We start from the raw sequence: 24,122 nt of genomic DNA, 5'->3' as shown, positions 1-24,122 counted from the left end.
AGCTAGAAAGTACAACACCTGTGGAATTATAAAGCTTTTAAAGCGGTTTACACGTATCAATACGAAATGGATCCCGATACTTTAGAGACTGTAGAGGGATTAAGAAAAAATGTTCCCAAGCAGCAAATAGTCAAAATATTCTTCACGGGCAATTTATGAATGTGTCTTTCACGGAACTCAACTAGTTAATGCCACAGTTTCTGCCTGTTAATATAAAAAGCTTAAATCCACATCAACAATGTTCTCTCTCTGGATTACTAATTCCTCCCACCAGTTACTATCTTATGTCGCCAACTGGTCACAGAAAGGAGGCATCGCAGCAGTCCTATGACTTTATTAAGTGCAAAACATGACTGCTATTTTTCGGCAAAGCCTTCAACTGGGGAAATAGATATATACACACACACATAGATACATATGCTGCATGTATATATACACATTAACTTTTGAAATTCTAATGTTCACCTCAGTCTACACGTTTTAAAACTGGTCTCCTGCAGGTCAGCGTAAAGTCTGCTTGCAGTTTTAACAAGGAACTTCTGTGAAAGCAAGCCTTCCAACAAGAAACAGAATTGTGAAACAGTATCACACGTGATAGATTTATCCACTTGTCTCATTAGAAAGTATTTGAAGATTCAAGTCATCGGATTCGAGAAAGAGATGAAAGAATTTTGGCCTTATTGTAAACTGTTCTCTTGAAATAATTGTTTTGCTGCTTTGAGAACACAGTTGTAGACGTTAATTGGCATCAACAGTGGAACTAATATTTTTCATCACAAAGAATATCATTCTTTTCCAGCTTTAAATACGTATGTATTCCATAAATCCATTTGGGAGATTACCACACTCTACAGAAAATGCTCACTTCTTTAATGCCAGAGTACAGGAATCAATGTTAGCGATAGCTACTTAGCTTTTGTAGTGTCATAAGTACTTTATTTCATATACCGTACTTGTAGTAACTTATATGTCTGATCAAAAAAAAATGTTTCTTAACAGTGTATGCAGCCGGTGGCATATTAACAGATGCATGATTTTGCGAAAAACATTGCTAGTTTCCGTGGCCAAGTCTATAACTAATTAATTGTACGGGTTTGCTGAATACATCAAGAAATGCACGAGGTGCGTACGCTTTTCACTATAAAGAATGAACTAGGCCCACATACTCCGAGAAATGCACAAAGCATACTTATCCCTATTACAAGGAATGCACAAGGCTACAGAATTGTAAGAGATCCACTTTAGTTGCACTGTAAGAAAGACACGAGATGTGCATAATGTGTGATGAGACCCACATGCCAAGTTACAGAATAGATGCTGCTGATCTGCAAAAGAACTGAACAAGACATTGATGCTATGCATTATGAGGAAAGCACGGGATAGGATTGGCTCGCACTATAAGAAGTGCATGGAGTAAGAAAGATCAAGATCCATGTTCTGTGCTATAAGGAGTGCACAAGATGAATGTGCTTGCTAGCAGGTCGAATACAGGTGAAGGTCAGCATCTAGTCAAATGTCAATTTTAGGCCAATTAATGTAGCACAAGCAAGCCTGAAGGGTTATAGGACTACCAGCCTCTGATCTGCGGATCTATCATGTCTCAAGATAAAAACTCAAGACTTTTTCTTTCGTTATTTGACAGAAGTTAGGATGAATAGCCATAGGGTCACCGGTTTCATTTGGAGTTTACATATTGTTCTGTCAAGCCATCTCAAGCTCAAAGCCATGGCAATCCAGGAGGAGTGATGCACCAGAAAGTTTGTGTAGGATAAGATATGTACATGCCAAAGTTCGGTACAACCGGTATTGTAAGTTGGGAAGATGGTGAAATCTTAGTAGAGATTGCGGCGAGTAGGCGGCTGCCTGACGCAATCGTATTTTTTTAATCTGTGTTAGCTAGAAAATTGAAATTCTGCGCTTGTGAATTACTAAGTGCTGGCAGCGCTCCTTATCTTTTTAAAATATCGTAATCACTTTTAAACTTCACTTGCCTGCTGGTCTGCTCTCTCCGCTGTTACCCGCCTCGGTCCCCGCAGCTGCGGCTGTTCGAGTGGAGGGCGTGGTTGTCGGAGAGCAGACCACTCACGGAGCATCACCTGGGTAGAGGGGGCGGAGTAGCTTCCCACGTCGCACCCCACATAACTGGATGTCAGAGTGTGGGCGCGCCGAAGGCGCGCCAAAGGCAAGCCTGTCTGCGCCCGTCCGGGCCAAAGGGCTAGGAACCCTGGCCAACGGCGGGTGTATTCACCAGCTTCACTCCAAGCCCTAAACTCTATTGATCTTACTACGAGTACCACACCCTAACGAAACTTAGCCAATTAAACATCTTAAAAAAGAAAGGTGACAACACCCCGAACCAGGAAAACCAGTACATCAAGTAAAATCAACTGCCAATAAACAGACAAAATTAAAAGTGGCTACCCTCAATACTCGTTCGCTACAAAAACACCACCTTGAGGTCTTTTCCCTGCTTCAGGATGGAGACCTTGACATCTTGGCTTTTACCGAAACCTGGTTAGGGGAAACATCTACACCCGACACCCCGTTCACCTGCCCCAGGAACCCTCCTCTGATCTTATGCTTACTAGCTTCCCCACACTGGACCCTGTTTCCCTCCGCCAAATCATGACTTGAATTAAGACAGGTTCCCCTTCAGACCCCTACCCCCCCAAATTCTTCACAATGGCACTCCCTGCCTTGGAAAGCCATATCATCTCCATGCTTAACTACTCCCTGGAGACTGGGCATACGCCATCTAACCTAAAAGAAGCTAGAGTCATACCCCTTCTAAAGAAATCTGGGGCGGATGTGTCCAATCTTAAAAACTATAGGCCCATATCCCAGCTACCCTTCCTTGCAAAAGTCCTGGAGCAACATGTCCTCAAATCACTATCCTCTTTCCTGGAGGACAACCAACTCCTCCACGCTCGCCAAGCAGGCTTCAGAGCACACCACAGCACTGAGCTGGTCATGCTGACGGTGCTTGACGAACTTAGATCCATGGCTGACAGTAAAAAGCCCAGTGCCCTGATCCTATTGGACTTATCAGCGGCGTTTGATACTGTTAGTCATGAGATACTACTGACCAGACTCTCTACCTTGGGCATCAATGGTCAAGCACACCAATGGCTCAAATCCTTTCTATCTGGCCGGTCCCAAAGGATTCAGCAGAGTGAGCAGATATCAGATAACGGGCTGCTTAGTTGCGGCGTCCCTGAAGGTTCCGCTCTATCTCCACTACTTTTTAATATTGATTTGCAACCACTGATAGTAGCTTTAGCCAACATGGACTGCAAAATATTCAATTACGCTGATGACACTCAACTCCTCCTCAGCATACACAACAACCCCCTCGCCCAAACACATGTCCAAAATGTGCTCTGATTCACAGTGGGTTGGATGTCAGCAAACTCGCTGAAAATCAATCCAGACAAAACAGAGATCTTGGTCATCCCTTCTATCAACTCCCCTTGGAATGATCACTTCTGGCCCCAGGAGCTAGGCCCCACTCCTACCCCGGTGCCGGTCGTGAAGAGCCTTGGTCTGAAAATTGACTCAGAGCTCTCAATGGCCAATCAAGTCCCCTCGGTGGTCGGGACATGCACTGGTCTGATCAGACAGATGCGGAAACTCGCCCCCCTTTTAACCACCACCTCACTACAAATGATAGTTTCGGCCACCATCGTTTCAAGGTTGGAGTACGGCAATGCCTTATACATGGGCCTCTCTCAGAAACTATTACATGTAATGGGGTGACCCTATAACCCTCAGAGCCTGGGCGGGTAGTAAATTGAATAATAATGGTTCTGTCGGTGATATAGTACTTTGTCCCTAGTCAGGATACAAAGATAGCAGTATGTTTATCAGAACAATTAAGTACACTGACCACAAGATAAAACAGGAAAGCGAATTTTTACTCAAACACTTTCATATTTTGAATTTGAAACACAAAAAACTACAGATGCTGTCCCTAAAATACACTTAAAACATAATTGACACATAAGCTTTGTGCAACACTTGATATACACTTAAAACAACAAGTAAAATTGTAAATTCAGATACTCATTGACGAAAGCAACTACATATACAATAATCTGATAGGCACAACAATCTGATCTTGGTTCCTAGGAGATTTTGAGTAGTTGGTTCATATGAGGAAGGATTGCGTCTACGTTTCGAGATCCCCTACAGCAATCGGAAGGTTTAAAGACACGAACGGCTTGTACTGTAAGTAAATCAAGAAATAATCGCTTCACTCTGCCTCCTGTATAAATAATCATTGCAGAGGTATGAGGAAGATCTACGCAGTCTGAGTCGGCTGACCGGCAGTAGGTTTGAGAAACAGACCAGGACTCCAAGTGGAGCAAGGTCCACAAGAGGCTGTCCTACATGTATACAGTCCTGATGAAGACCCGCTCTTGATGCGCTAAATCATCGCATCGTTCCCCAGGGTCGAAACGTCGACGCAATCCTTCCTTATATGAACCAACTACTCAAAACTCAAAATCTCCTAGGAACCAAGATCAGATTGTTGTGCCTATCAGATTATTGTATATGTAGTTGTTTTCGTCAATGAGTATATGAATTTACAATTTTACTTGTTGTTTTAAGTGTATATCAAGTGTTGCACAAAGCTTATGTGTCAATTATGTTTTAAGTGTATTTTAGGGACAGCATCTGTAGTTTTTTGTGTTTCAAATTCAAAATATGAAAGTGTTTGAGTAAAAATTCGCTTTCCTGTTTTATCTTGTGGTCAGTGTACTTAATTGTTCTGATAAACATACTGCTATCTTTGTATCCTGACTAGGGACAAAGTACTATATCACCGACAGAACCATTATTATTCAATTCTCTCAGAAACTAGCCAACAGACTTCAGGTGGTCCTCAATGATCCAGCAAGACTGGTCTTCAGGCTTCCTAGAAGATCCCATGCCATCCCGTTGCTACACAAATTACATTGGCTCCCCATTAGGCAGAGAGCGAAATTCAAGGGCCTCTGCATCATCCATAAATCAATCTACGGCCTTGCCCCGAACTATATAAAAGAACGCCTGGAGGCCTATGTGCCTGGTCGCACATTACAGTCCTCCAAGGCTGGTCGTCTATCCTGCCCCCGATATAAGCTTGCATCAAAAGGAGGCAGAGCCTCTCCGTCTTGGCCCGCCAGCTCTGGAACGAGCTTCCTGAACATCTCCGTAAGGAACCTTCCCTGCTTCGTTTCAGAAAACAGCTCAAAACTATCCTGTTCAGAGAATCACTTAGCATCAACCCTGTGTCGTCTAGCGGTCCTCCTTTCTCCCTCCCTAGCGCTGAGAGACCTGCTGGTGATTCAGCGCTATACAAATGTCAATTAACAATAACAATAACAGATGGGGCCCACTGGTGATTCTTTGAAAAATTACTGGTCGCATTGGAGGACTAGCAGGGTGACAATACTAGCAACCAGTCAGGATATGAGCTGGACAACAAAATCAACAGATAATATGGATGAAGGAGAAGGCAGGTCCCACCCATTATAATAAGTGGACCCAAGGAGGGGACTCTTTAGTCCTCTACAGAATTATGGTAGACCCCTTTGTTCATGGAGTTCAGCATTGCTGAAGTGAGGGTGAAAGAATAGATGTCATAGGGTTGTAAATTGTAAGGCAATGGATTTGAAACAGATGAGGATAGACCATGTGCCTCAACCCACCATCTCCCCATTCTCCACCCATTCCCAAGTCCATGCATTGTCCTTACCCAGCTGGGCTGCCGTCGTTGCAGGTGACCGATGTGTTGTGCAGGAGGTGAAGCTTCATGTCGTGCTCCAGCTTCTGTGCTGAGCAGGGGTAGAGTGACTGTGCCAAACTCTTTATTTGGGCCATGAAGCTGTCCATGTTTCCCTCCACTGCTGTGAAGTCCAGTGGGAAGCTCTCCACAGGCTGAGCTCCTGAATCACTCCGGTGAGTGCTGCTGGGCACTGGTGATTGTTGCCCTCGCCTCCGCCAGCTCTTTCTACTCTCACCAGTCCGAGGACCCCCCAGCAGGAGTCCTAGAAACAGCAGCACCTGCATCGCCCCAACGTCCATCGTTCAGTTTTGTCAGCAGGTAGAATTCAAGAGAAGCCACTGGTACCACAACCTACAGGACAAGGAAAATAGCATTATTAAAGTCCCACAGCAGACCAGAGGCAGAAAAAGCCCTCAACTATGAGCAATCTCAGATGTAGGAGACCAGGTATGACTGACGATTATGGACGGTGTATCTTAGTGAACCTAGACACTGTGGTACCTCCTCGGATGATCTGGAAGAACAGGCCTTACAAACCGATCAGGGGAGGTGTTGGGGTGAACAGGGACACCGATAGCTCCTATGAGTGCGGCTATTATTATGGAGGACATTCAGACAGTGGGCAGCCTCAAATGATACAGGGTACAGCCATTACCAAGCAATACAATGGTTAAGCACAGACAGTGGGCATAGATCACACTCTGGGACAGCCATGGAAAGCGGAGTTTAGTAGTTGAGTATTTGAAAGTAAATGGGGTGGCTCCCTAAAATTATTTACAGCTCACTGTTGTAGCAATTTTACCATAGTGTGGAACAAATGGCATATTGTGCACTGCACTATGCTGTTTTACTGGAAGAACCGAAATTAGAATTTGCACTTCTTAAACTTCCCAGTGCTGTGGAGCTGTAAAGTAACGAGCCAAAAAATACATTGCCCTGGATGGATTGTACTGCACTGCTCAAAGAAAGAGCAACCATCTGCACTTCCAGAGACTTCTGCACCGCAGCTGAGGCAGCGCCACAGACTAAGGGTCGACAGAGGGAGCTCCTTCCTCTGAGCTTTGAGCTCAGATACTGGCTCACAGATGTCGCACACACTTCTGTGTGTACCCTCATCAGGTGCACGTAGCACACACCAGGACAGCACAGCAACGGCTATCTCTCCAGAGCCATGGAGAACGTGTAGAGTTGGCACTTGCACTGGACAGAGAATGGCAGCGAAACAGTTTGGAGGTTGCAACTACCGCTCTTTCTCTGCAGGAGCCTTCCCAAACCCTGGACCTGAATGCCCCCTTGAGGTGATCACTCTTCGGGAGGGGTAGTCATGACCCCCCCCCTTCAGAGACTGGCTTGCAGGGTCCACCTGCCAAAAGCACGGAGCACAGTTACTACTAGCCTGTCATTCTACAATACAATCCCCTAAAGACATTATGCTTCTGAACTCAACGATCAGAAGCACCCATCCTGGCTTGCCGATAACCACCACCTCAAACTAAATGCTCTGAAAATTGAGTTCCTTCTGATCTCACCTCCCGCGAAAATCTCTACCACTCAAACTTGGCTTAAGCACCTAACTGCACTCAATGTCCAACCGACCATCGTGGATTCAGCAAAATCCTGAGGCATAACACTTGACGCCAATCTCAACATGCAGCAGCATATCAGCGAGGCAACTAAGGGAGCGAACTTCCAATTAAATACCTTGAGGAAACTTAAACCCTTCCTCCCAGCCAAAGACTTCCAAACTGCAGTACAAGCACTAGTCATCCCTCGCATAGACTACATCACCATCGCCCTCTGCGGTCTCCCCCCAACTACAACTGCACCCCTAAGAGCTTCGCTAAACGCGGCAGCGAGACTCATCACTGGATCTAAAAAACACTCACATATTTCCCCTGACTTTAAATCCCTGAACTGGCTGCCTTTTGAAGCCAGAATACATCTGAAAATTGCCTGCATGACGCACAAGGCTGTACACCTGTACTCACCCGGCTACCTCACTCAGAAACTGACAATCTCTGGCGGCTCCAGAACCACCAGAAGCACAAACAATCTTCTGCTGAAGCCTCGAAGATTCCGGAAGGAAAAAACTTACAAACGCTCCTTCTCAGGAATGGCGCCCAGGATCTGGAACTCACTCCCTCCTGAAACCAGGCTCATCTCCTCCACTCCTCTTTTTAAGAAAGAAGTAAAAGCTATCCTCATGGCTAAATACACTTGAACTATTACTTTGGACCTTTTAAGACTCTGCGTCGATCTGTACTACTTGTTTGATCTCTTTGTCCATTTGTATTACTTGTATTATCGACTTACCGGATTGTCTATGCTCCCTCTTATTTGTACTTTTTGTATTACTGACTTACCTGCCTGACTATGCTCCCTCGTGTACCTACCCTACCACTCACTTATTACCTACAATTACGCTATGCCCAAATGCCTGTTAGGCACTCTCCTGTTCTTACCCCTTGCCTTTGTAAAGCGCTCTGATATCTGCAAAGATCTTGTTCGCGCTATATAAAACTTTAAAAAAAATAAAAAAAAATAAAAAAAAATCTTTGTAGGCACATCTAGCCAGGAGCAGCAACCCCACCAAGGGGACAGACCTGGGGATAGAGTCGAACTATAGCTCTGCTAGTGGAACTACTGGTTGGTCCTTAGAACCAGCCGTTCCCTCTACAGAAGGACGTTCTTTGTGACACACTAAATGTGTGCCACCTGCAGGGTGATACACAGTGAGCGGACTTTTTCAAATGTGCAACAATAATATAGTGGAGGTGCAGGGGCGAAGGCAAATGCTTAATTGCCTGGTGGTACGCCCTCATACAAATAAAGGAGCATCCACTTCACATTACACTGGCACAACTGTGTGCCTGCACCGTGATACACACGTGTCCGAGGCCACAAAAATGCCCCAGTGGTGTTAAAAAGTGTCTGCAGACCTGCCGTGCTCCTGGGAAACTTCCATTTCATAGTTTAGGAGAGTTGTGGATGCCTGTTTTGCTTCGGGGTAGACGACTTAAGACAGGTTCATGTGCTCAAGTGAATAGTGTTATTATGGGGTAACCCAGTATCCCTCAGAACCTGGGCAATACAGTTTAGTGTATACAATGGTTCCGTCGGGTATGTAACCCGATTGCCTCAAGTGAGCAGAAACTGACTGAAGAGAGCGCAGGAAGAGCAACAATTAATTAAGACAACTGTGTGACTAAAATAAGGAAGATAGATAGATGCAGGTGATATATTGTGTTACTAGGAATGTGCTTACTGCACCATTAGCCTTAATCATTTAGAGCTTTTTGGAGCCATTGGTCCATGGGTGAGATACTACTCACTGGGTGTCCTCTTTGGGGAAGATTTCATTCAAAACCATATTTGATGCGGGTAAATGGTTTGGGCTACTCCCACGGAAGAGTTGATTAAGTGGAGAGGGCGACGAAGAACGGATAAGAACTGTTGAGTTTACAGAGTTAACTTCTTTAGTTATAAAATGGAAAAACGAGACGTCATTTGAATGTACAATTGACCTGTGAGCAAGCATGAGGCATATCACGCTGTCTATGCCACTGGGTCTGCTGTTATGGTTAGGAGAGCCATGTACACTTACTATTTGTTTCTTTTTCCCATTCCTCTGATTGTTTTAAAAATTGAAGTGTTGCAGCCGGCCCACAGGGTTGTAGGCTCCGCATTGTGTAATGCTCCCTGCTGCCAATAAACGTCTTACAAAAAAAAAAAAAAAAGTGGAGAGGGCGATTCTTGCGACCTTCCAACAATACTCATGTGGATTTAGCTTCAGTAGTGGGGGTTCTGCACATGGTGTTCTACAGAGCGGATTCAGGTCTTGAGCTCTTTCCATGGGCCTTGTGTGCTGTTTGTCTATTGAAGTGAGTTGTGTCCTATTGTACCTTTTGTAGGCTGTAAGGTGATATTCTACTGAATGGATTTAAGTAGCAAAAGCAGGAGACCGTATTGTTGTGGTTCACTAGATGTTGGGGTCCAGAATTTTGTTTTCCGGATGTTGGGTTTAGTGTACAAACAGGTGATGTCCTAGTGCCTAAGTGATAGTGAATTGCCAACCTTTATACTGAGTCCCTTAATGTCTAGGCTGTGCAACCATAGTGTGATTTGTTTATACACCACTGATCTCAGTGGAAACATTGCCAAAAAGTGGTGCTGCAGCAAAGAGCAACTATAGAAAGGGGTCATTGCCAGATTAAGCAGTAACTGACTGGAGAGGGTTCTAGACTGAAAGAAAATTGTTGAGCCACAGGTTCTAGCTAGAGCAAAGTATTGCTTAAGAGAGTCGCCAACCCTATACAGTGCAGAGAACTGCTGAAGTGTGATACAGGTCCTAGAATGAGTGAAGAACGTTCAATGGAAGATGCAATCCATCGACAGAGCAACAACTGGGTGAAGAAAGTGATAGGCGCTAGAGAGAACAAAGATTTTCTGAAGAGAAGTGCAGTTACTGGGCTGAAAAGAGAAGGGTTAGTGGCATTCTCAGCAAAGAATTACTAAGAATAAAATTGAGGTTTTAAACCAAAAAAAGTCTTGACTGAAGAGACGTGTAGATACTGCAGTATCAAATAATTAAGGGAGATGCAGGTACTAGACTGCGAAAAACACTGACTGAAGAGAAGGACAGAACCTAAACTGTGCAAAGAATTATTTAAGAAAGTGCAGATGATAACGAGAGCAATGCTGACTGTAGACACCAGGCATAGGAATTCCAGAAGAAAAGTGCAGGTTGTTGACTGACCAAAGAGTTGTTGAAGAAAGGTGCAGGTACTAGAATGGGCAAATACTGCTGAGGAAGAAGAAATTACTTAAGAAAGGGACTGATCAATGACCAACATGTCCTTAGCTGTTTAAAAAACATGACGAGCCTGATTCACAGAGGTAAGTTACACTTTTGAGTAAATTCAAACTTTGTAGTAAGTTTTCTAATTTCAGTATTCACAAATTCAGGGTGTACATTTACTACAGAAGAAAGTTACATGTCTCCAACCCCAGAGTGATGCAGTTGGCTTACTCTTGTGTGGAAGGGTCATGTCCCTCCTTAAATGCTGCCCTGACCTTCCCCAAACCCATCTTACTTCTCACTAATCCCATCCCCTTTAGTTGTAACTCTGCCCCTTTTCCCACCCACTCCCCAGTGTTCTTCCCACATTTACTACTAACATCTGAACTTAAATTTGCGGAGAATCCGTAGTCGGTGGAGAATTCAACTCATACATATAGGTAAAACGTACATTTTGTTGTACTACAAAGTGAAGTTTGAGAATCAGTACCATATTCTTTTTTTCCAGTTCAATACAGCATGCATCCTCTATACACAGTGGACACACACTCAGGTCTTGCCTGAACAAGGCAGCCTCAAATCCTACCAATTTAGCAAAGACCAGTATAAAGACCTGGACTCTCCGCAAACTTGTGTTAACTTTAGGGGCCATGAAGATGCCCCATTTAAAAAGAAGTCAGCAAACTGAAGCAGAGTGAGAGAAGGGAAAAAAAGTTTGCTCATGTAAACAACCCAATGCTGGCCTAAAATGAACTGAGACTACACAGATTACCACAATAACCCAAAAGGCTGCCAGCACTCATGCAGCGACCGAAAAAAAGGATTTGACACTTCTGAACACTTGGTGTGTCTCAGATCACGGAGACGCGACCACAAAGCAGGATTTTAGCACTATATAGACCACCTAAATGGGTGTTGAACTGAGCAAAGATCTGAAGAACAGAGGTATGATGGTAGACTCAGCAGAGAGCTGCCGAAGATGGAGATACTAGACAGATTCAAGATTTTCTGAAGAGAGATTCAAGTGCTTGACTTTGGAAAAAGCAGCAGAAGAGTGCTAGACTGAGAATTGAATTGCTGAAGACAAGAACGGGTGCTAGACTGAAGGGAGATATGCACCCCTATGGCTGAAAATGGAGGGGACTGTGCAAAGGATTCCACGTAATAGATTGAGCAAAGACCTGCTGAAGATAGGTGCAGGAGCTAGGCTGATCAAAAAACTACCAAAGAGAAATGCGGGTGCTAAACTGGCTGAAAAGAAAACTATATACTAAGCTGACATTACAAGCTGAATAGAAGAATTGAGCATGTACAATATAGGGCACAGGGTTCAGAACAGATCATTGTTTACTTTATACTGGTACACTGAATATAAGGAAGTCAGTTCTGCACAATCACAAGCACTCCCCAGTGCAACAATCCCCAGTGAACCCAACAGCTACTTCAGCCAGGCTACTTCATCATGCTGCCACCCGGTACCTCTAGCGCTCCTTTTAACTCTGTCTGTCATTGGTACCATGCAATAGAAAAACAACTAAACAAATCCATAATAATCAAAGAGGGTGTCAAAGGGCTTGGTGGCTAGATGTGAAAGGATGGGCATGGAGCAGACGCTGGTGGTGAGAAGAGAGGTAGAGGCTGGTGTTTAGGCAGAGGTTAGGCGTAGTTAAGAAGACTCTGCGGGGAACATGATGAAGTTGGTTGGCTACACTGGGCGAGGATGGGTCAATATACCTTTAGTATATTGGCAATAGTTGATTGGTGGATGGCTCAGAAGTTGGTGGTTAGAGGGATTGATGAATTTGACTGATACAGTGAGAGGTCGGTAGGCGCTTGGAAAGATTGGGTCGGCAGCAGGGTCTCTTGCTGGTGCGTAGAGGAGGCTGGAGTAATATATGGAGTAGTAAGTGGTTGACTAATACAGTTGGTTGGGTTTACGTTTGGAGCATTTCAGTGGTATGTGAAGACCGGTTGGATTGGTATAGGGAGCAGGGGTGGGGCTATGGGTATATCTACTAGACGCAGGTGGCTAGAAGGGGCAGAGATTGGTGGGTATGGTCGGTAGATGGGGCAGTGATAGACTGGTGTAGGGAGCAGGGACGAGTGGGTATGTGGAGACTATGTGCAGATGGGACACAGGCAGTATCAACACAGATAGGCAGTAGCTGGGGTCTAGAGTGAGCAGTTGTCTGTGGATAGAGGATGCAGTGATGGTGGAGTTGGCATTTGAAGAAGAGGTCTGTGGGTACTCCGATACAGGTTGGGCGCGTACATTAGACAGTGGCTGGTGGTTAGATGGTGCGGACAGGAGTTAGTTGATAGCTGGGACAGGGTCTGTGGTTACTACATAGTGGGCACCCGCTGGGTAGACACTCGGGCGGGCTTGGTGTATTCCCCCTTGAGAGGGTCCCGAGCCTGTTACTGGGCAAAGGGAGGGAGGGTCACCTTTGGCAGGCGAGAGATTACCCGTCTTCTCCAAGCGGAGCTCCTGCAGCCGGGTCCTGCGTGCGCCCCTCCAGATGGTTTGAACCGCTGCGGTATTCGTACTGCTCTTAGCCCGGGATCTGTACAACTTCTAGGCCGAAAGGTGGGCATGTCCTAGCCCGGTGTCTGTACATGCCCAAACCTGAGATGCATGCAGTTCCGAATTCATGCAGCCGGTAGCCTGGCACCTTCAAACGCCCACAGCCAGAGCAGGCAACCTTCCTCTCCTGGTGTTTGCTTTGGGCTCCGCAGCTTCTTGCCCAGTAGTTGCCAGTTTGCAGTCCTAGCACGGCGCTCCCAACCCCTATTGGGCTAGTGGGGTCCCTGCAGGCCGGTCCCACATACACTTTTCTGGGGCGTTAGCAGCTTTTATGCTCCAGGCCGGCAGCATACGGTGCTCTTCTGCACGCCCCTGTCCCAGCTCGGCATCTGCGTCTCAGGTTAGACTAGAACCGGCCATGGCAGCGGGGTCACGTCGTTCTGGGTGCCGAGGTTACTGACCTTTGTCCTTGCACTCGGAGCCTTCCTATCCTCTGCGAGCCGTCTTTAGCCTCTGGGTGCTCACTGTGTCTCCCTGTCTCTGGGGTCTCTCAGTGGGGTTCGTTCTCGGCGTCTCCCTGCCCCAGCCTCTGGGGTCCTCCCTCCAGATCGGAGCCTTGAATCACCTCTGGTTTCTGCCTCTCCCTCCCTGGTCTCTTTTTGGCTCAGTGGGGTTCCCTCTCCTCACATTGTCCAGGGTTTCCGAGCCCCAATGATTCCGGGATCTCTGTGAGGTCTCCCGAGTCGCTGCCGCAGCCGTCCCCTCACTGCTCTTCGTGGCTCTGAGGGGCTCGCCCTCTCGGGACCTCCTCCTCACTCACTCTCCAGCAGTCTCTGCCTCCCTCAGTCTCTGTGCGTCTCTCTTGCCTTTGGGGATCTCCTCCCGACTCCCAGGCGGTTCTCCCAGTCTCTGGGCTCACTCTGGCGCGGTCGCTTGTGCAGTTGGTTGCTGCGGGGGCCGGCTCGGGGTGTGGGTAAGGGGGGGCGGGAGTGCCTTTGATGTGGTCGAGGCTCAGTGCGGCCCGGATGAGGCATCTCCCTCAGCAGTAACATGAGGCGGGCAGGGCGGGCTGATGTCAAGGGAGGGGGGAGGCACCAGGGACTCCACAAGACCCCCTTTCATGGGGGCTCTAGAGCAGGGAAATGGGCCTTGGGGGTTGGGTATCGGTACCTGGAGGGGCTCGGCCATTAGGGATGCCGAGTAATGCTCCGGACCCCCTCTCACCCTCCCCCGCAAGTTTATAAAGTACTCTGTTTTCCAACTTTGCTACCCAGTAAACACTGACGAATGTAGATCTATGACTGGAAGGGAAATGAAACCTTTACTCTTTCTAAAACTTCCGCCTCCGACTTCCCACCTATAAACGAAGCCCAGTACCCAGAAACAGCACAGATCTCCTTTACACCTCCGCCGCCTTTGCGATCCACGCTGTGTCCCATGCTCACAAAGCAGAGAGTTTATGCAACACTTAGTATATGGTCCTCATGGTAAATGAACCCCCACATTCTTCAATGCCGCCCCCTCCTTCACCACTTTGGGCCAATAACTGTTGGTTCTTGCAACACCATTGAAGAAGCTTGTTTCAGCGTTTAAAGAGGTCACAGACCTTCCTCACAACTCACCTCTGCATATAGTCGTTGTCCTCCTTACAGAGCTGTGGTGTCAGGATGGGAGCAGCTTTGAAGGACGCCGGTGAAAGCACCCAGACCTGCCCAGAGTCCCTCTGAGCGCAGCGAGGGGCAGTGTAATCCCAGTTCCCTGGGACATGGGGAGTTTAAAGGCAATTGGTCATTCCCCATAGCCAGGATTGTCATGGTCAGTGCGAGCACCATAGTCAGATACTATTTGGAGCTTACTGAATTGTCAAGTGCCTCCTTATTTAGGTCCGAGTCGACAGCACAGCTGTCTGCAGATATAATGTTTACACTATACCCCGAGCGGCTTTCGGTTAGCTTCCTTTCATCATTGGCTCATGACACTGTCAGATTTTAAATCAGACCAAAGGATTATTTCTCTCTCACCTCATATATTGAGTGTTTGGTATATCATTCCACTTGTATGGAGTAACTCCACTGCATTCAATTGCACGAGGGACTGGTTTACAGCTAAAAGTACAGGCAATCATCATGTATTGTCACATTCAAAGCCAATAGGTCTGGCTGTAATGTGCAATCGTATGGATGCAATTTTTTCAGGCCTCTGTTTGCATGCATGCACTAAACCAGTCTGATTGGCAGTGCCAGTGCTTGTTAAGATACAACTTACAGGTCAAACAGTGAAGGCATGGTCTTGGAGTGTGGTTTGAGGTAGAATGTGAGGAATTACCAAGCACTAGTATCATATACAAAATACAGGTACAGGCGGTGCTTTTTCTGTATAAAAAGAGAAGCCCATTTAAATTAAGAAAGATACATAATAGCTATGAAAGTTCAAATTGAATTTTAGTTGATATGAATAGGGTTCTGGACTCTGACTCAGGCTTAAGCATAAGAGATTTTATGTATTTTTTGTAGAAAAAATACAAATCTGACTGCAATGGTTAATATTAGTGAAAGCACAGGGTTTGGTTTGTAGATGACAGAGGTCCGACCAATTCCTTTTTAACTCACCTTTTGTTAAATGGGGCACGCACAACACCAGCTGGTTGCTGAACAGGAGGATTGTGATGTTTCAGCTCTGTTTTCGCTGGTATCTTCTCTGATCGCAGTCGATCACTTCAATGGAAGTGTGTGGCTGTGAGAATCACAGCGCTCTGAAATGGGTGCTGCAGCACTATTCTTTGTGTGGTCAGCAGCCCCATACACTCTTGCAGACCAGTCAGCTTGAGCCACAACGGGGCCAAGGAAAGGGGTGAGGAATGCAGGACAGGTTATGCGCTTGGAGGCTAACAGACCTTCAACAAACAGGTAATAAGAAACACTTATCGTAAAAGGTTGGATGTGATAGGGAAGAACAACTCACTGGCCTCCAGAGCCTAATTGCAGCACATAGTTTGAGTATTGATACACACCAAAGAGTTGGTGGGCTCCGCTCTCTGCAGTCTTTATGGACCAAGGCTCTGGGCTGAAACTGGGCAGATTCTTCTTATGCCATACATTGCATATCCTTCTCTGTTCCTGTTGCAGCAATCAGATGTCCCATAGTGTATACTTTAGTTCTTCAGGGAAAGACAGCAAAAGATACCTGCCTCGAGTTAACAGCCTTTTACTGCACGTGTACAGAACTCTTTCAGGTCAAAAGGTATACTGAGAATAAGCCAAACAATCAGCTAATATTTAGAAACAGCAGCACTAGGCCAGACCACAAGTGACAGCTCAGTCATAAAGTTCTCCTCAAACATTCGGAGGGAACCAAACATGAATAATGCAGTTTCCTGTCCTAGGTGATGTACATTTCAATGGTAACTAGCTAGCACAGGAGCACTTGCCAGTCCAGCACTCTGTTGAGGAGAAATATCCAAAGCATGGAAAGCACCAGTCAGAAAACTGATAAAAAGTTCAATACTGGACCCTCCGAATGAGAAAATGAGGTGCAGAATGGCACTTGGATATTCTGATGGGCACATCCACCCTAAGCCGATGGTTGAAGCATCAAAACCTGCTCAAATCATCATGGGGCTTAGTTAATGGACAAATAAACAGGAGGGGGGAGGTAGAGTAATAGAGAAGGATTCTTACTCCACAGACTTAGTTGCATAAACAAAAGGAATCCAACTAGGGGTGTTAGGGAAGTGTTCACCACAGTGGTATGGGAGCACTTAGTGTTTTGTAAAATACCCCTCACACACCAAAAGGCCCCTTGGTGTCATCCTTCATCATAGGGGTCTTCGTACCCCTCTAACGGAATGCGGCGTGCTACGACCTACGACTACGCGGGAGCACTTTTAGTTATGACTATATGTGGTGCATGTGATTGGGGATATTTTATGTGAGTGGTGGGATTTTAGTGAAAAGATTAAAAAATACCTGGCTCGTGGGTATATTAGAATTTTTTTTAATTCATAACCCCGGGCTGGTACTATTAAAAGAAGTGAAGTGCGAGGTTAAACCTGTCATGTTAATGGACAGTACCTCATGTGTCCGTCAACGCGTAGTCGTAGGTCGTAGCACGCCGCATTCCGTTAGAGGGGTGCGAAGACCCCTATGATGAAGCATGACACCAAGGGGCCTTTTGGTGTGTGAGGGGTATTTTACAAAACACTAAGTGCTCCCATACCACTGTGGTGAACACCTGCTTAGTTAATGGAGACATTACACTGTCTCAACGTAGGTCACCGCTCCTCTCCAAGTCAACCCCACCAATACACTTAGCCTCATACTCTGTACAACTGATCTGCAATGGAGATGGGTGTGGTGTTGTTAAAACATCAGATTATCCTACATACCACCTATGTGGTTTGAGTCTGCAGTCTTTTCATTAAGGTTTTCTTCCGTTTTTTTGTCCTTCGTTTTATTCTACCCCTTGGTCACAACACACCACACCACTAATTGGACTTGCTGCACGTATGTACCTCTGGGTTATTTCAAGGAGCTGTACACCACTATTAAGCTACCTAAAAGCATTTTGAGAGTGGGATTCACCAATGTTTTATGGGTAGGAAGGACAAGCTAAACAGTGCTAAATTGGTGCTCCATAACATTGTTCAATATTACAGCACTGGTGTTCAGAGTTGATGGTGAAGCATCAGTGGGAGAGGATGGGTGCCTGACCGGAGCCTAAATGTGCCCTTAACATTTGACTGCCATGATGAAGATAGCACAAAAAAAGAAGAATGGGACAGTACGTAAGCTGTACTGTGTGGAGCCTTCAGTCCTCTGTGACCTTGACTAAGTCTACCTTCGAGATAAGAATTGGAGCGGTGAAGGCACCTTGGGGCCCAAGAGCATATTTGCGTCATAGCTCTGCAAGCACATCAGATTCTTCTGCTTCTTGGCTTAACCTCCAGGAAGTTTGCCACTTGGTGACAGACCCAAGATTGCATCCTAATACTGGAGGTAGTTCCAGGGGCGTAATGCAAGCTCCTCCAGCCCCTGTGGCGCAGGTTGGCCTCCAACCCTGCCGCGGGCCCCCGAACTGTCAGGGGGCCTCCATTCAGCCTAAGTGAAATGAATATCTGTGAGATATGGGAGACTTAGGAGCCCCTCTTAATATTCTGCAGGGAGTCCCCATCACTTCGCATTATGCCACTGGGTAGTTACAGGCGTCTTCTACATAGATGAGGTATATGAAAGTGTGAACTTTCAAAAGACCAGCAAGTGGGACCTTTCAGACAAATGGGACCAGCCACACTGCTGGCCCTCGCTGGTCTTAGCAAAGCCCACCTTGTCCCATAACCAGCCATTCTGCCAGCCCAGAATCACCATCTCTGTACTCTTGAGGGGTATTTATGAGCTCATACTGTTTCAGTTTATGCTTCCCACTCTCCACTTTACTTCCATAGGGGCACCTCACCCATCCCATGCCATGCCTGTTATTTCCACATGGTCCGCTCTCCTTGACTACCACACAGTATCACGCTATTTGTAAAACACAACCCAGAGAAAAAATTGTTGTTCGATAGGCCCCATATCACTAACAGTTCTCTCAGGGATAACCAAATGTCACCTAGCACGAGTACAGTTGTATTAAACGTTTACACTGAAAAAGGCAACACATAATAATGCTGTGCAATACAATCTCGACCATTGTCAAATCAAGCAGCATTTGAATTTTGCTTAGCTTGTGCTAAAATACTTTTTAATGAAACACCATCAGGGTAAGGAAAATAGGTACTTTCTGTATTTTGAAACAATATTCAGTCAAGCAAATGTGTTGTGAAATATCTAGTATCTCAAGTAAGACCTACTTTAACTACTTCCAAGATGACTACTTGCTGACACAAGCACCGATATTGGGACTAAAGTATCATGGCTGCATCATCATGCTATGATTATGGTTAAAAAGAGGGCGTACTGCACGTTTCTAGAACTCAGTGCTCCTGTTCTGGGTTTTTGTTTACCAACTCTGGGAGTTGTAGTACTGGTTTACTTCAGTTAGTTCAATTGAATCAACACCTGAAAACTCCTAAAAAGTGTCGGGAACAGAAAACTGCAACCGTCTACCTATATGTATTAATTACCCATGTCAATATTGCCTTCAACAAATCTGTGCCAATTTCCGCTTGAGGTACAAAGCAAATGTTGCCTGAAAAATAGTGAGTTTGGGAACACATTGCAGGTGTCATACATTTAAAACAAGTAGGAGGGAGCACTGGACTCCCTGCTAACATCCTCTGCTGCACATATTTTCAGCTCTTATAAAAAGAGACTTTCTAGGAAGAGACCCCCCCCCCTGCCTTTTAGGAGCTCAGTCCTCCCAGGTTTTTGCCCGAGATCCCTATAGACTTGTCCACCATCACAAGAATGATGGCAGCTCACCCATTACTGCCCAGGAAGGCACTCAGTTCTCCCTTTTAGGTGCCAACATCGGTTTCCTGTTCGTGGTCTCTGGCTTCAAGTCACATGCCCCTGAAATCCCTCTCCTCGGCAAGGCCATCAAAAGCAACCTGGACCTTCCTGCCGCGTTTTCAATGTGAGCACTTCCCTTTCTTTGTGTAAACTTCCCTTCAGCCTGATTAAATATCAAAACTAGTGCTTTATTTACAAACACGTTGCTCTAGAGTCTAGACTGTGCAAGGGAGGTGCAAGTGCAGTGCCTTGTTTATCCGTTTCTGCACCGCCAGAGTACAATTGGAGTATTCTCTTCTCACCAGCTACTAGTCTGTGCGATTGGGCTACAGGGAACAGTTCACCCCTTTCACTGCTACCAAGAGGCACGTTGCATGCGTGGCATTTGCCAACTGCCCTAATTTTTTTTAGCCAGAAGCAAGTTGCATTTGTAGTTTTCCATCTAATATACACAATTGCTCTAGCATACCATCATACACCCTGGTGTAGGCTAAAAACCAGGTCTGCTTCAAGATGTTACATGGCATGGACCACTTCGCAACAATGACCCTGAGGGTATGTGCGAGGCCTTTACTAGGAATCCTTGGAAATCAAAGGATACAGGCCAATAGCTGCTAGTATGACTTGTGTCATTTATCACGGGTGTCCCACAGACACAATATTGTGGCACTCCAAGAAAGTACTCACTTTTAACACTGCTCTCTTTCAGAGCAGGTAGAGTGAGCAATGAAGGCCTACTCCAGAAGAGGAAGGTGGAAACTCCGAATAGAATATCTCTTTAATAACTTGAATGTCCAGGCAGTATTTGGCTTTAGAAAAAGGAATTTATTAATAAGTAAGCAAGTACACTTAAAAGTAAAATTTACTAAGATAACCAGATTGTCCTTGCTCTGCCTAGGCCCACGTCAACACCCCGAGCTTTTTTAGATCTACATCACACTTAGTGCTAGAAATCCAGGTACCAATTGAGTTTCACGGAGGAAACTTAGGGTGGACACAGAACAGTTCAGAAGTACTGAGGTTTTGGTCCAGTCAGTGAAGAGGAGGTTCCAGACAGAAAAGCACATGCCACGTGCAGCATAAATTTGGCATCACAGCGCAGCATACATTTGGCATCATAGCAAAATATATTGAATAAACACGAGTGATAATATACACACATATTCGTTTTTAAAAAACTGCATGAATGTATGTATAATTTAATTCATGCAGTCAACGATTTATGATGATATGCCAATACAATTATTTGAGATATTTTAACAAAGTCTGTTTTCACTGCTCGTAAAGACATCACATGCCATTTTTGTAAATACATGAGCAATATGGTGCCTCACTATCAGCGAGCAAGGCTGCAAGGACAGCCGACACGTGTCTGATTCGTGTTATGGTAGCACACAAATACATTTGAAGCTGGGTAATAGTCTGATGCCTGCTTCCATTCAGATTGCGTCAGTACCTTATCCATACCCGGTTGAGGAAGGATAAAAATATATGTTTTAATAATGTTTATATTAAACGCTTGAATATTTTTTCTACATTAATACGGTTATTCATATATGTAATGCGTTTGAAGTGAAGCACTTTCCCCAATGATGCTTAGACTAGAGTTGGAATAGTAAATCTAACCCCTTTGAAGTCCAACACTTTCCCTGCAATTGCGTAAACTAGAGTGGGAACATTTTATCTAATATTCCCAGACTCCAATACTGTTCCTAATATTGGTTAAAGATATTTTATAGCATTAGTTTGTTTACTATTGTTTTTTTTTTTTTTAAAGGATTATAGTATTTTTAGTAAATGTGTTTGTGGGATAAATTTTTTGGGGGATAATCAACTTTATTGAGTATATGAAACAGCAAAAGAAATTAATTGGTTGCAGCTCGTGAATCAACACATACGTCGGATCAGAGTCAGTAAGACATATAGGCAGGGTCAGTCCATTCCAGTCCAGCAGCTCAGCTTGTATTACAGTAACAGCGGAACATAACAGCGGTACATCGAAAATCATGGCGGAATCATGTTGAACTATTTCCCCCATATTTTGTGGAATAATTCTGGAGAGCCTCGGGCTTCGAACAGGGCCTCCTCCTGGGTGCCACACCAGTCAACCCCCGTCCTCCACCCCTTCACAGCCGGTGCTGCGGCACTCGACCAGTACCTCGCTATGTCTCTTTTGGCCACAGCCACCGCCGTCCCCAGCAGGCGCCTGTCCATCCTGGAACCACCCAGGCCATCAAAGACCCCAAGCAGCATCCGCAGTGGGTCATGGGGGACCTCCCATCCCAGGGCTTGTGTGAGTTCCCGCTCCACCCACCTCCAGAACCTCACCACCACCGGGCAAAGCCACACCATGTGGTAAAAATCAGCGGGGGATGAACCTCATTTCGGGCAGTCTGGGGAGGGTCGCAAGCGGGCATGGAAGAGTCGCTCCGGGGTGAGGTACACCGCATGTAGGTAGTGCATCGGCACCAGGCGTAGCCTGGAGGACGTGGTCATGGTTCTGGGCGCCATAAGGGCATCCCTTCAGTCCGCCTCTTCCAAGGGGCCCACCCTGTGCTCCCATCGAGCGCGCAATTTATCAAAACGCAGGGCCGTTGTTCACGAGGACCGTTCTAGTGATTGGCGCCAAGGTCTGTGGCACTGGGCTGCCATATAGGAATGCTTGGAGCTGTGGAAAGTCCGTAGCCTCAAGCTCCACATGGTATGCTGGGTCGGACCAGCTGCCTGTATACCAGTCGTGGATGACAATTAGCTTAGTGGCAAGGTAATAGAGGTAGAGGTGGGTCACCCCTAAGCCCCCATCGAAGGGGGGGGGATGCGGGTGTGCGCCAGGGATATCCACAGACGTCCGCCCCCCAGAGGAATCAGGACAGGAATCCATCAAGTTCGCGAAACCGAGGGGGATGGAGGTGTTTTGTAGAATGTAAAGTAAACGGGGGAGGACCATCATTTTAAAAAGTGCGCTTCTCCCTAGGGGGTTGAGGGCAAGGGTTTGCCACTTTTTAAGATCAGCCTTCATCCGGACAACCAGAGGCGTGATATTCAACGCCCATTCAAGTTCCGGCAGGAGGGCCACCCAGGGATTTAAAATTTTTAATATAGAATTTTTGAGCAAAACTAATATATTTTGTAATTGAATTGTGTATATTTTAATGCTATATCTCTTTCTCTCTCCGTGTTTTTCTGGCTGTCACCATTCACCTGGCCAAAGGGCATGTCGTCTGTGCAGATTCAGCTTGTCCGCTAGAAATTCTTCTAACACGCCTTGTTATCATTCGTATGTACAAGGAAGTCCGATGGTTGTTTGAAAGTTTTAGCATTTATTCACTGAAAGTGCTCATGCTACTCAGGCTCGTTTTGGCTGTATCATATCCTTGTTCACAGTTAGGGAGGTGCCATTTTGTTCGCATATTTACATTGCAATGATCCGTGATATCATCATTAAAAAGGCGGACTTAGACTTTTATCGTACTACTATCAGACACAATCACATATTAAAATTAAAATTAAATGTTTGTGCCACTTGAAATCACATAAAGTTAATTAAAATCATTATAAAAGCATAACATGCCTTTATGCTTTCCAGACATTGAATTTGGTAATAGGGTGTTTTGAAAATGGGTAAAAGCTAACGTTATGCCTTGTAATAGTTTTAATGAATTTTATATGATTTCAAGCGGCACAAATATTTAATTTTAATATATGATCATGTCGGACAGCAGCACGATAGGAATGCAAGTCACCTTTAATTTTCAGGATGATGTCACGGGTCATTGCAATGTAAATATGGGAACAAAATGGTGCCTCGCTAGCTCTGAACAAGGCTGTGATACAGCCGAAATGTGTCAGGGTAGTACGAGCATGTTCAGTGAATAAATGCTAAAACTTTCCAGCAAGCACCAACTTTCTTGGACGAGTGATAACAAGGTGTGTGAGAAGGATGTATATTATTATATATTTTTTTTATAGTCGTACATTTCAAATATTTAAAAAATACAATTCATAAAATATATTTTTTTTATATTTGTATTACACTATATTTATATATGCCTATATAACCACACACACACGTGTTTTTATATAAGTATATATTGTATAAAATATTAGTGGTGTTATTTAATTGACATTATTTTAATGTTATATATTATATTTAAGATTTTCTACTTTAAAATGTATTTTTTTTAAAAAAAGTATATTTTTGTATGTTGTTAGACAATATTTTTTTTACTTACCATTATAAAGTATATACATATTTGACAAAATATTTCTGTCAACTATATTTTTTACCACAATATTGAATCGTGATCCATGTCAGACCTGTCCATATGCGAATCCATCGACATCTGCCAGAATATACATGTGTTTAAGATCTATAAAGGGTTTGATCTAGCCTTTCTTGACTAGTAAGCCTATCATGGTACACTTGTTACACCTCCAATTTAGGAATGCCTTTGGGGAGATGGCTGGTGTAAAATCTGAATTCATGTAGATGGGTGTGAAAGGCAAAGGGAACAAACACAACCCACTTCCCCCAATCACTCGATCCCAGATTGACAGGGTAACCCTGGTGACAGGGTGAAAGTA

The 24,122-nt window shown here is 45.1% G+C and overlaps 1 protein-coding gene across 3 annotated transcripts in view; it reads right to left on the bottom strand.

The window, feature by feature from the left end:
- The window catches only part of NOTUM (notum, palmitoleoyl-protein carboxylesterase), a 155,273-nt gene that overhangs the window by 118,893 nt on the left and 12,258 nt on the right, over window positions 1–24,122 (bottom strand). The window contains exons 1-2 of one of the 3 annotated variants that reach the window (XM_078653790.1): window positions 13,014–14,064; window positions 5,741–6,121 (exon numbers count right to left, since the gene is read on the bottom strand). In XM_078653790.1, coding sequence (XP_078509916.1) covers window positions 5,741–6,069 — 329 coding nt within the window. In that variant the 5' untranslated portion in view covers window positions 6,070–6,121; window positions 13,014–14,064. Of the gene's footprint in view, window positions 1–5,740; window positions 6,122–13,013; window positions 14,065–24,122 lie in introns of those variants that run through there. The other 2 variants (XM_078653791.1, XM_078653789.1) reach the window with 2 other exon arrangements.

Source organism: Lissotriton helveticus, chromosome 7 (genome assembly GCF_964261635.1).
Source record: "Lissotriton helveticus chromosome 7, aLisHel1.1, whole genome shotgun sequence".
NCBI lineage: Eukaryota > Metazoa > Chordata > Amphibia > Caudata > Salamandridae > Lissotriton > Lissotriton helveticus.
This window is presented reverse-complemented; position numbering and strand designations above follow the sequence as displayed.